Source organism: Primulina huaijiensis, chromosome 5 (genome assembly GCF_012295235.1).
Source record: "Primulina huaijiensis isolate GDHJ02 chromosome 5, ASM1229523v2, whole genome shotgun sequence".
In the NCBI taxonomy this organism is placed as follows: Eukaryota; Viridiplantae; Streptophyta; class Magnoliopsida; order Lamiales; family Gesneriaceae; genus Primulina; species Primulina huaijiensis.
In genome coordinates this window covers 22,292,787-22,305,233 of record NC_133310.1, presented here as the reverse complement: position 1 = coordinate 22,305,233, position 12,447 = coordinate 22,292,787, and the positions used below count along the sequence as shown (strand labels likewise).

Here is a 12,447-nt window from a genome sequence, read left to right as displayed (position 1 = left end):
CGCCCAAACATAACACAAGTGCATCATGATATGGGCAATACCTAACGAATGCAACCATAACATATATACGAGTGTTGGGTTCCTGCACGAATACTTGGAATGGGTGAACTTAAATTTCTGCATATGAGTGGTTTTACACTGGTGTGACCGCAAAATCACACAATAATCAGGCACTCAAATTGAATCTAGATGAGAAACTTTAGGTTGAGTTCTTGCTACTTTTTTAAGATTAAAACTTGGACCTAACTCATCCTCAAAAGCTAGCTCAAGAGGGGAAGATTGTCCAAGTCCATATATACAACTCTCAAAGATTTTATGTAGCCGATGTGGGACAACTACCACACCTCCATCACGCACAGGAATGAACATCTGGAGCGTGACGTTTACAAATAACCCAATTATGGACAGAATTAGTGTCCTAACTATGGACAATCCAACACATAACGATAGAATTTGAGCTCTGATACCATGTTAAGATTGAAATTTGGACTTAACTCAACTCCAAAAGCTAGTTTAAGAAGTGAGGATTGTCCAAGTCCATATATACAACTCTCAAGGATTTTATCTAACCGATGTGGGACAACTAACAACTTTGATATCATTTTAGTTTATATGTGAGGTCAAATATGGAACTGCCGTGTTTGGAGATGAATACCGTATATACAATCGGGGTAATACCCGGTTGTAGCATCTCATCACCAAAATCTACCATCAGTATCATTGTTGAATTAAACGAAAAAGTTGTCACTTAATACATGTTTATTTAATCCACTCATATTAGATTGATGTATCATAAAGCCACAATAACCAAACAACTACTTCGAATATCCAAAACAAAATATACCATGAGAAATAGCAAGTATTCTGATAATGGAAAAATGATAAATCACCAAACCAGGGTGACTGATCTACCCAAAATCTAAGAACAAGAAACATTTTTCAATGACATGCTATGGTGCAAATCAGTTTAACCATCCACAACTTCAGAAAATACTCTGAGATGTTGGCAGATAACGTGGTTGAATAAACTGCTCACGCATCAATAGTTAGATATCTCAATCTATACAACGATAGTCAGCAAATGTCTTTTCTTTGCTACATAAGTGATTTACGCCAGATGAAATGACTACTGCCATATCATGCTAATCACACTATCCCACATCATTTAACGGTAAGTGATATACCCAATGCACGTAACTTTGAATTATCAACATATTCATTTGGCACCAAATCAAGTCAGACCTTACAGTGAAAGCAAGTGTCTCGGATTCAAACAAAACAATTTTGACAGTTACATTAAGGGAAGCAAATTAACTGGTTGTTCACTTTCAACTGGGCTGGAGTTGGAAGCAGTTGATGAATCAACAACGCAGACCAAAGCTTCTAGATGACTCCATGCGGATCAAGTATAAAAGGAAGAATGATCATTTAGAAGAGTAACTTTCCAGAAATGAGAATCGAGAGCTTAGTTATCAAAAGAGAGATAATCTAGAGTGTTCCTACTTGTGAAAAAAAGAAGAGAAACAAGAGTGAAATTTTTCTAGAGTTCTGATTTGAGTCTTGATTGATTGTAACTTGTAAACTATTGGTCTAGTGGTGACTCCGGCGGACGTAGATATTCAATCTGCCGAACCACCTAAAAAATCTCCTGTGTTCTTTCTTGATTCATATATACAATTTCTGCACACAAGTTCTTGAATCTGAGAGTATAATCTGAAACGCAACTGCTCGTTTTCTTGATCATGATTGACAAATAAGTTAAATTCAAAATTCTATTCTTGATCATAATTTATAAGATATCCACGATTTCTCAAAACATACCATGCATGCCACTAGTGTTTCCTTCATTAAAAGATCATCCATTTAACTGGCATTGTGTAAGGAACCTTCAACTTCAAAACGGCAGATAATCCTTTTAGCCACAAAACCAATTCCTACCTGTCACTCGCAGGATCATACTATAGATATATACAATCCAAAGTCCTATCAAACTAAAACTAAAAAAAAGCAGAAGACCATAAAAGTTACTAGCGTCAGTAAAAAAAGACACAAAACCTCACAGTACCAAGACCACTAAATCAAGAATACCTCCACAAGCAACTGTTGTACTGCTACATTCTCAACTCTTTGTAATTGCTCCCTCCTCCTCCATCTTCTGAGCAAAAATCTTGGTGGCAGTCACATTATCATCGAAATAACTAGCATAAGGGTGCCCTTGAGGAACCAATCTTCTGTACTCCTCGAAATTCTTCTCCGCCTCATTGCTGTTTCCCAACAGTGTAAAGATTATTCCTTGACATAAGTACGGCCGAAAATCCTTCGGCTCCTCCTCCACTAACTCCTGGTAAACCTTCAATGCAGTGTCATATCGCCCTTCAAGAAGCCGAATCTGCGCGAGCAACATCTTAAAATCCCTCATATCACTCATTTTATTCTCCTTTTCACACACCTTCATTGCCTCTTCAACTCTCTCATTAATATTCTCCAAGTCCTCTCCCGACTCCTCCCGCGATGCCACGGTGACCAGCCCGTGATAAGCTTCCACGCGTAAAGGGTCCTTATTCAATACCTCTAAGAATCCATTTTTCGCCAATTCAGTCTCCCCACTACAAGCATAGATATGAGCTTTCAATGTAGGCCACTCCATATCCTCAGGCTCCAGTTGTATCAACTTTTCGAGAATCCCAACAGCTTCTGAAACCTTTTTGCTCCTTATCTTGATTTCCAGTAGATCCTTGAGCCCATCAATATCGGAGGGATTGGAGATCAATTTTTCCTCAAGAAAATTTTCTCTTTCTTCATTCACAACCACATCTTTTTCTGTGGACTCTAAAGTGATTTGGGGCAAAACTCGAGCAGTAGAAGCCGGTTTCAACGCAAAATAAAACTGAGAACCGAAAAGAGCGGCGGCGGCGATAGCGGCGATGAGGGTGGCCTTGAGTGGAGGCAAATCTGAAATAAATGGAAATATGGGAGTGGGTTTTTGGGGGTTAATTTCAGGGTTTGAGGGTTGAAAAGAGGCTTTAGTGGTGGAATGAACCAAGCGAGGAAAAGTTGGAGGGGGGATTGTGAAGGAAAGGGAGAGGAAAGACCGGGAGAAAGATGAACGGAGGGGATTGAGCCGATGGTGAATGTTGGGAGCTTTAGAAGTGGTGAGATTCAGAGTGGCCATGGCCATAGCAACAGGTTAGCAAGTTCAGAACCCTATCCGAGGGTTTTGGAATGAAAAATGAAGGCAACAGGGGGAGCATGACATTCCGGTTACCTTCCCTCAATTACCGCCAAGTTCAAACTAAAGTCGCATAATGTGTTAGAAAGTGCTATTTAGGATGCCCGATTCATTCGGTTCATTAGCCCACCTTGTTTGGATACCAAAAGACCCAAGATGCCCAAATTGTTTCGATTCAATTAGCCCACCTTGTTTGGGCTAAAACAATTACAAATTTATCGACTATTACAAATATTTAATATTAATTTATAAACATACTTCAAAAGAAATAAAAACAATAAAAAAATGACGAATGCTACGTCAAAGTTAAGAATAAGTCGTTAATGAGTAAATTTAATATTAAGACCAATATTTTTAATTTGTAATTGGGTACCTTGTCGGGTTATCTTATTTTCATTTACTCCTTGAAACCCGACCGATAGATAAAACCCGAACACGATTAGATACTTGAACCACCCGAAATTTTTTGCGCGGGTTCGGGTTAGGACCAAACTACATGAGCCCATCCCTACCGTACGGCCGTATCCGACCATAATTATATACTTAAATACTACTATTTGACTTGGTTTACTCATGTATTGGCTAATTAAACCCCTCATCTTTCAATTTCTGGGTTAGGGTTGAAAATTGATCTTCCAAGTTCAATCTTCAATCTCCGCGACTCCCCGGCCATCGCTCTACTTTCATCTCTGAGTCCATCCACTCAAACTCGAAGAAACTAGAAGGCCGAAGCACTGAAGCAGAGGAAAGAAGACCGACTCAAACCATCGTCTGGTTTTAATCTATTTCTCAGTGCCCAGCTATCGCGCTCTCTCGATATAATGTGTTATTGTTTTGTTGGTTGCAATGTATGAAGATTCACAGGTTTTTCTTCTTGTTTTTATTCCGGTTTTTTTTTTGTTTAATTAATTTCCCTATATATCCATTAATGTAGGTAAAACTGTAAAAGTTTTGGTCTTACAGAATATTGTGCAGAATCTGGCCTGAAATTTCGGGCACCTGGTACCCGAAGATCGGGTAATGATTTTTTGGGTTCAGATGGTAAAAATGCTACCCCATTTTTGGGTACCCGACCCAAAAAACCAGAACACGAGGAAGCCTTGCGAATTTTTCGGACGCTTTTTGCTAAATGTATCTGGCCTTTATATTGAATTGTTGCCGATGATGATATCTATTTATGTTACGATTGATGAATAAATATCTCACAAATTTTTTTTATTTCAACTATTCAAAATTTGATTAGATCCAATTCAAATGTACTCTGACTGGTATCAACGGACTCTCTTTTTGCATTAAGAACAACGTAGAACACAGATCGATTGGACTCCACGAACTAATCAATGGCTTAAAACGAAACTTTTACTAGCAGAGTGAAAAGGTAATGAAGTAACTATGGAATCGCTAAATTTTGGGACGGTTTTTGTTTAAACCGTCGTCATTTAAAAAATTGTGACGGTAATTAGCGACGGTTATATTATAAACCGTCGCCGATCGCCGATCAGTTTTAAAACCGTCGCTATTCTCAAAAACCGTCGCAAATTGTCTATAAATATGGGCATGCTCGGTCCATTTTCTCCGTACCGCTTCCCATCTGTGCTAATTTTTTTCTCTTTTAGGCGATTTTAGTTTCGATTTGAGGTAAGTTTTATAGCTTCAATTCTTGGTAAATTTCTCAGTGTTTGTTAAGATCATGAATTTTGTTAGCTTGTAGTGCAGGTCGTTTTCCAGTTGATTTTTTTGCGCGTGCACAGTGCTCCGGCTTCTTCTATTGTCAGATTGTAAGTTTGTTATAGATTTATACATAGTTTAATTTGTTTTTATTGCATGTTATTTAGAAATTAAATAATATATATTACATGTTTGTTATTAAAATATTATATAATTTATATGTTCAATTAATTGTCAACATTAAAATTATTAAATCTGCCTACTTATGTTGTTGAATGAGAACTAAGGAGTTCATATATTAATTTTTTTAATTAAAGAGTAATTGATAGTGATTCAGTAAAATACGTCTTATTTATTCTTTTGTAGGATAAAATGGACAACGATAGAAATTGGATGTATCGTCGGTTGGAGAATGGATTTCTAACGAATGAATATTGTGTTGGCGTAGAGTCGTTTGTAACATTTGCACTTGGTCATCCTGAGTGTTTATTAAATGGAAATATACGTTGTCCTTGCAATCAAAAAAAATGTCAGAACAAAATATATTTAGATGAAGATACCGTTAAGATACATCTCGGTCGTTATGGATTTGTACCAAATTACTACAATTGGTTTTTTCACGGAGAGGAATACATTCAGCCGTTCTATCCTAATCTTAATATGGATGCTCCTTCGTCATCTTCGTATCGTGTTGCACCACGAATTGCTCAAACTACATTTCCGGATTTTTTTGATACTATTGAAGAAAATGTTAACGAGATGTGGCTGGCTAGGGCAGTCAAAAACAAGGATAACAGGAATAGCGAGCCAGCAAGAACTAGGACTGAGACTACAAAGCACATTGCCGGCTCAAAGACTTACAACGGACATTGCCAGAAATTGGTAAGTATGTTAATATTTCATTATTAAACATTGTGATTATTATTAAAATATATGATTTTAACGTCTTTAATTACATACAATCGAATTAATATTGCAGCGAGAACAACATCATAGAGATCCGACGTCCTGGGAGTTATATGTTCACACACATCGACACGTCGACGGATCGTTTGTCGACGAGCGTTCACAACTAGTTGATGTAAGTATTATGTTTAATTATAATTATATCATTTTAAAATGTGTTGGAAAATATTGTTTCTATATAATTTTTTTTTTAAACAGCAAGCCATGCAGGCTTACATGAACGAGTCTTTGACACCTCTCGACGATGGGACAACTCCTAGTCCGCCTACTTCGGGAGAGGTGAACAGCATGTTTAGCATGGTCGTCGGTGGACCAAAAAAGAGACGAATGTATGGCTGTGGTTCCATGGCCTCCACGATCTATCAGGATGAGATTGCTTGACGTCCAAATGGAGGTTCGAGCAGTTCCAGCAGAGGGTCGCAGGATACAGAGAGGATGCGATCAGAGTGGGAGGCACAAAAAAGCATTAATGAGCATCTCCGTATCAATCTGCAGGCGACGCATACCACTTTGGAGGCGACCCAGGAAGAGAATGCGTCGTTAAATGATAGGATGACGAGCCTGGAGGACCAGGTCCGTCGACTCATCGCTGGATTACCTCAGCCACAGCCACAGCCACATACATCCCGACGATTTTTGTATGGTCGTGGCTCATCTAGCAGAGGACGCGCTTTACCAGGGTCATCACATTTTGATGACCCATACGCAGCTGGATCATCACATTATCGACGTTCAGGCAAGGTACTGAGGTACTCGCCTGAGTACATTCCACCATCACAAGACTTTGGTCAGGATGACAGTGATGGCGAAAACAACGATGCATACGACAATGATGGAACTCAGTCTCCTTAATTTTTTTTTATTTTATCTACGCCTGTATTTATTGAGACTTATGAACGATTTGTTTTTTCAGTTTCATGACATTATTTAATTTTGTTGTTCGCTTATTTTATCGCAAGGTTTAATCGTTTCATATATTATTTACAAATTTGAAATTCATTAATTTAGATGAGTTGAGGAGATTATTTAAAAATACGTACAAATAATTATAAATTTTTTTATTGAATTATAAAACTAAATTAAAAAAATTAGCGACGAAATATATCAAAAACCGTCGTTAATTTGAAGACGATGGTGACTTTTCGGACAGTTAGCGACGGTTTTAGAGACGGATTTTCTGTCGCTAATTAGAAAAATATGTCGCTAATTAGAAATTTTTTTTGTAGTACATGACCCTAGTATCTTCATATCCAATTATTTATTTGAAATAATCATTATCAAAATAAACAATTAAAAACAAATTAAATTTAGGGTGTGTTTAAGTTGAGATATTCGAAGACATGAATTTCAAATCCATTTAATTGATTTGCTGTATTTATGTTGGTGTTTTTCAAATACACTCATTTATTAATTAGATGTAATGATAATTGTGATGAAAATAATAATGTTAAAAGTTAATTTTTCTTCCGCTTGTTTATACATTCTCCAAAAATATACTCGAACAAATTAAAATGAGAGACCACGAGGACTCAACCCAATTTGTGTTTAATGATTTGAAAATGCTCCTTCATCGATTTAGAGAGCAAGCCAAGTTCTGACCAATGCAATTCAAGCATCAAAACCTGTTTTTGATTCTTGATTATAAATCAATAATAGTTTTTGGAATAATCTATTACCATATTGGTAGAAATAATTCTTATTAGTGTGTATCGTTATGTGTACATAAATATCTTACGAATACTTTATATGTAATCTACACAAATTTTCATACATCCACTAATATATCGTGGAAAAACATATATTTTTCAATAGAGTATAAATGATGGCTCGCTTCAAATGTTAATATCCTCATGCATTGTCCAATATTTATAAGAAGAATAGAAGATAATTGTCATGATGAGAACTGCATCCGTTACGTGGGAAATGATAAGTGGTGAAAGATAAACCAATAGAAATCAACATGGGAAGTAATCTTAAGGCCTAAAAATTACTTTAATGACCTTAATTGCTCCATTTGTCTTTTAAAAATCAAAGGGCCGATTGCTGACGTTCACTTAAAAATATCAAAAGATAGCATGTGACCCTCTTACTTTAATAATAATAATAATAATAATAATAATAATAATAGATACAAACATATAATAGAAACTAGAGCACCACGAGCACACATTGCATGTGTAGTATATTATTTTGTAGTTTGGAATACACTGGTTCACAAAATGCGTACACACATTAATTTATGACATTTTCTGTGCAAATGCCCAAATGACATTCTTTAATACAACTCCGTTGTTCAAATGAATATACGAAATAGTTAATTTTATTACCAAATAAAAGAAGATATCAGGACTCACTAAAATGTCAATTCAAATATTCGACCAAAGGAATAAAAATGGTCAGGCGATCGCATAATTTGGGGGAAAAAAGATTTGTCAGGCATCCGCATTTTACAAAGCAAATAACTAAAAAGTTCTTCATGGAGAACTTTACTATAACAATCTATCAAACGATCAGTTTTCGCCATCATATAATATCATACCGCCAAAAGAAATAGCCTTGTACGGATTTTTCAAACCAAAGAAAGACACTGAAATAATCAATTTTTGATACAACGATCCACAAATCTTCCCTTCGAAGTGGTAAATAAATTACCTTCGTAGGCTCTCCACGATATAATCTGCGTATAGGTCCCTGGAGGAGAAAAGTTACGAGGGAGTTAAGTCATTTACCACATACATGACCTTGAATGAAAAATAAATATCGCAGCGAAACTAAAGAAATCATTGGGGTTTAGCACAGGTGTTGTGATGTTCTGTATAGATACATATATGCAATCACTTACATGGAACCCTGGATAGCTTCATAAGCTTTCGAGGCTGGAAGAAATTCATCGACTGCGACATCTTTGTTCTCGTTTTTCTTGTCTAATTGATAGTTAAGGTAACAAGAAAATGCATAAGATCCATTATTAAATATAAAGAACACATCTTGCAGTCACACACACATTCCAGTGAAAAACCAGAAACCATTTGGTCAACAGAAAAATCTGCAACATAAATTGATTATCAAGAAGGATACAATCCTCAAAAAAACGGCGGATCTCAGCCAAGCGATGCGGTGGAAGTTCTTTGATGTCTGTATAATGCCGATATTCAGGATCATCAGCACAGACAGCAATTATCTTATCATCTTTCTCTCCCTGTTCCCATAGCAATGTGATTCTTTTTGTTTCAAGATACTAGTATGATTATTGTAAAAAATTTGGTAAGTACTATACCTGATCAATCATGGGCATAAGACCTATTGCTTTAGCCCTGAGAAAGCACCCTGGAAGAACTGGTTCCTGTTTTATGTTTGCAGAAACAATTAAAAGACTAAAGATCAATATAGCTTTTAAAGTGGAATTAGAAATTATATCTTTCATATATTATTTTCATTGTTGAAGATTCGAAGATATAAAAGCTGAATTATTATTTTCATTGTTGAAAATTCAAAGATATAAAAGCTGAATGCACAACTCAGAAGATGTACATTAACCAGTGAGAAATTTTTAAATACACCTGTGCAATCCCATTTCACATAACATATGTCTTAATCTTCATTTCTACCTTGAGAAGCTTGGAGGGGAATGATTTACATTCTTTCGTATGTAAGCCTTGAAAGAACATGAAAGTGCGTTGTGTGCATCATTTTCTTAAAACGTACCGCTGCATTCTTAGTGTTTAAAGGTCTAACCTATTGAATTTGAGGAGCTGCATGTGCAAATCATTGCAAGATAAAGTCTATTCATAACGACAATCATATGACAATTGTGCTTGCTACTGATACATACGACAACAGCACATACATGTGTGTCCAAGTTGAATGTGATAACAAGCAGCCAAATCATGTAACTTGTTTTACAAGCAAGTGTTTTACAAACAAGCACTCAACTTTCGTGGCAGCGAATCTTTTAAGCAACAAAGTCCCATATTTCCTGGAAAATTACTAAAAATCCACACATGTTTAGAGAGTATCTGAAGGTTCGGGAGAGAACTGCCCACCTGCATTATGACCAATACATCTATTGGGTCATTGTCTTCACAAAGAGTGCGGGGTATAAAGCCATAGTTATGGGGGTACACAACTGACGAGTAAAGAACACGATCAACCTGCAGATGCCAATGAATCTTAACATATACAACAATAACCCAACATAAATAGAGGTACGTGCAGATTGGCCTAGTACCTTGATTAGACCTGTGTTCTTGTCAAGTTCATACTTCACTTTACTACCCTTGCCTATCTCAACCACCTACATGGATTAAGCATGGTTGTTTCATATGTATCAAGATTTTCCAGCATAACCAGAACAGTAAAAAGTTCAATTGCCAACATAAAGCTTAGCTGCTTCGAGTACAGAGTATTGATACAATACGGAATAAACACATAGAATGACTGGTCCACATGTTATGAGTCAATCTCAATAACATTGCATTACTACTGAAACTTAAAAACGGTTAAAATAAATTCATATCCAATTTATCCAAGTATATGCTGATTCCAATAACAATATATATGAACTTCACAAAAATATATCCGGTGAATGCTGATTCCGCGTGATTTTAATCAAAATACATGAAATTCGAAACAACTCTAAAACTTAATACTTCAATATTAAAATCAATCAAGTACGTCATGCAGGAGGCAAAAGAGTACATACAAACCTAGGGTGAAAAATGGAAAGCCGTATGTTGACCATTGGGCATCTAATGCAGCATAGATGTAAAAGATGAACATAAACAGAGTTGAAATACACTGTAGGCTGTGATTTTCAAATCACAGCTACAGCATGCTAAAATCTCACAGTTTTCTTGCACATATGTGAAGTTCACGTAAGTTTGAGGGTAGAAGTGCAGTGTGAAGGACACTTTTTAAACTTGAATATTCAATTTGCATAAAAATCAACAAAAAAGGAGCAACTCTGTTTCACATGATTTACGCTCTAAATTATTAGGCTAAGTAAGAAAATGCAGGGAAAAAAATCAGTTCAATGGCCATACGCAATTGAAAACAATTGGTGCTCCAGGTCCTGCATAAGAAAAAAAGAAAGGATCAAATTTATTTAACTTCATCTTCTTTGTGTGACGATAGACATTAAGGTTACATACCTATCTCTAGATCATGCCAAGGATGAGCAGCAACAGCTTTCCTAGACATTGAAGACAGTATTCTTTCGTTAAGGGGTGGATGTGATGATTTTTTAGCATCAGATTTGATTGACTTCTCAATAGGTGAAGCCATAGCAGCAAGCTGCAAATAACATTGTTAAAGATAAGTTCCTTACCAAACCATCAGGTGGCGACAATATATATGGGAAAAAGCAAAAGCAAAAGCAAATCAAGAAACATTAGCAGTTCCAAAATTCATGAAACAAAACTATTGTTTCCACAGGGACTCAGGCATAATATATATAATGCTGTTTGAGGAACGAAATAAAAATGAAACGTAAATAATTCATCAACCACTAGCCATTGGACTGGGTAAATCGGAAAAGAAGCCATCAAGCGTAAAATTTAAAAACAAACATGAACTTCAACAGTAAAGAAACCTGGACAAGAACCAAAACATTTTGAGTGAATACTCGCACATTTAAAAAATATCCCATTGGTTTCATATTACTTTTATCAATACCTCAAGAATAGAGCATAACCGCAAACTACAAAGAATCGAGGTAAAAGAGGAAAAACTCAAAACAGGGCCAAACTGTGAACAGAATCAGCTAGTAGCCTCGAATCTCCGGTATCATTATCAACAAGAGAGAGAAAGAGCGCTCAACTTCATGCATGCCAAATAATTTTTATGCCGGCAGTACGTTCTCGTTCCAAAGAAGTCCATAAACAAGTCTAACAAACCAAAATACGCAAAAAAAAACCAAAAATGGCTCCAGAAAACATTATCAAAGCTTCCAAAAACACTTACAAAAATGTGCATATTCTGATAGCACAAAATTAGTAAAAAAAACAAAACAGAAAAAAAAACGGTTGAAATGGATTGGAAAAGATATACAAATGTACAAGCATAGAACTCGAACATAAATCATCACACACGCAATCCTAAATCCACCGAAAACACAAAAAATGATATACATAGATCCAAATATAAGCCATACCTGAAACTACAAGAGGATGGTGAGCAGCAGCGAAAGAGAACAAAATAGAAAGCAGCTAGAGGATGAGGTGAGAGTGCAGATATTTATGGAGGAAAAGAGATGGAAACCCTAGAGAGAGAAAGCAGTTGAGTAAAGGACGGTTGCAGAAGCCGGTGCATTACGCGTTCCCGCTGTCTGTGGTGCTTTGCCATTTAAAGAAGGAAAGTGGGAAATTTTGGACGAGAAAAGTCTCTCTCACGCATAAATTCGTGGAATCTGAAAAGATTCTCTTGTGGGAGTGTGGAGCCTGATGTGTGGGCCCAGGCACGTGGTGGATTTTTATTGGCTAGTTTCTGCTGAGGGACCTGTTCGGAAGAAGTGATTGCGGAATAATATCTCGTATCAGATTTTACATTTGAGTTCAATTGTTAACAATCGTACGGGGAGGATATCA

General features: G+C 36.4%; 3 protein-coding genes across 4 annotated transcripts; 1 reads left to right on the top strand and 2 right to left on the bottom strand.

Annotated features, from left to right (window-relative positions):
- Nucleotides 1–1,827: 1,827 nt before the first annotated feature.
- Nucleotides 1,828–3,310, bottom strand: LOC140977234 (protein SLOW GREEN 1, chloroplastic-like). The gene has a single exon (XM_073441893.1). It carries the CDS (start codon nt 3,176–3,178, stop codon nt 2,120–2,122), a length of 1,059 nt encoding a protein of 352 aa, XP_073297994.1. The 5' UTR covers nt 3,179–3,310; the 3' UTR covers nt 1,828–2,119.
- A 1,415-nt stretch (nt 3,311–4,725) lies between these two features.
- On the top strand, nt 4,726–6,798 carry LOC140977233 (uncharacterized). 2 transcript variants are annotated; one of them, XM_073441892.1, is made up of 4 exons: nt 4,726–5,007; nt 5,264–5,779; nt 5,877–5,978; nt 6,062–6,798. In XM_073441892.1, exons 2-4 carry the CDS (start codon nt 5,270–5,272, stop codon nt 6,242–6,244), a joined length of 795 nt encoding a protein of 264 aa, XP_073297993.1. In that variant the 5' UTR covers nt 4,726–5,007; nt 5,264–5,269; the 3' UTR covers nt 6,245–6,798. The 2 variants fall into 2 exon arrangements, with proteins under 2 accessions (XP_073297993.1, XP_073297992.1); XM_073441891.1 differs by having other exon boundaries at nt 4,742–5,779.
- A 1,369-nt stretch (nt 6,799–8,167) lies between these two features.
- LOC140977231 (soluble inorganic pyrophosphatase 4) lies at nt 8,168–12,216 on the bottom strand. The gene is made up of 9 exons (XM_073441885.1): nt 12,015–12,216; nt 11,014–11,155; nt 10,906–10,934; nt 10,092–10,157; nt 9,907–10,014; nt 9,141–9,206; nt 8,942–9,062; nt 8,706–8,787; nt 8,168–8,554 (listed from the first exon to the last, which is right to left on the bottom strand). The coding sequence occupies exons 2-9, from the start codon at nt 11,144–11,146 to the stop codon at nt 8,512–8,514; spliced, it is 648 nt and encodes a 215-aa protein (XP_073297986.1). The 5' UTR covers nt 11,147–11,155; nt 12,015–12,216; the 3' UTR covers nt 8,168–8,511.
- Between the last annotated feature and the right edge of the window lie 231 nt (nt 12,217–12,447).

Coding starts and splice junctions, on each gene's coding strand:
- LOC140977234 (XM_073441893.1), bottom strand. CDS start 3,178: ATGGCCATGGCCACTCTGAATCTCACCACTTCTAAAGCTCCCAACATT.
- LOC140977233 (XM_073441892.1), top strand. CDS start 5,270: ATGGACAACGATAGAAATTGGATGTATCGTCGGTTGGAGAATGGATTT. Junction 5,780..5,876: donor ACGGACATTGCCAGAAATTG/GTAAGTATGTTA, acceptor TTAATATTGCAG/CGAGAACAACATCATAGAGA. Junction 5,979..6,061: donor AGCGTTCACAACTAGTTGAT/GTAAGTATTATG, acceptor TTTTTTAAACAG/CAAGCCATGCAGGCTTACAT.
- LOC140977231 (XM_073441885.1), bottom strand. CDS start 11,146: ATGGCTTCACCTATTGAGAAGTCAATCAAATCTGATGCTAAAAAATCA. Junction 10,015..10,091: donor AGAACACAGGTCTAATCAAG/GTACTAGGCCAA, acceptor TGGCATCTGCAG/GTTGATCGTGTTCTTTACTC. Junction 8,555..8,705: donor GAAGCTATCCAGGGTTCCAT/GTAAGTGATTGC, acceptor TTTCTCCTCCAG/GGACCTATACGCAGATTATA.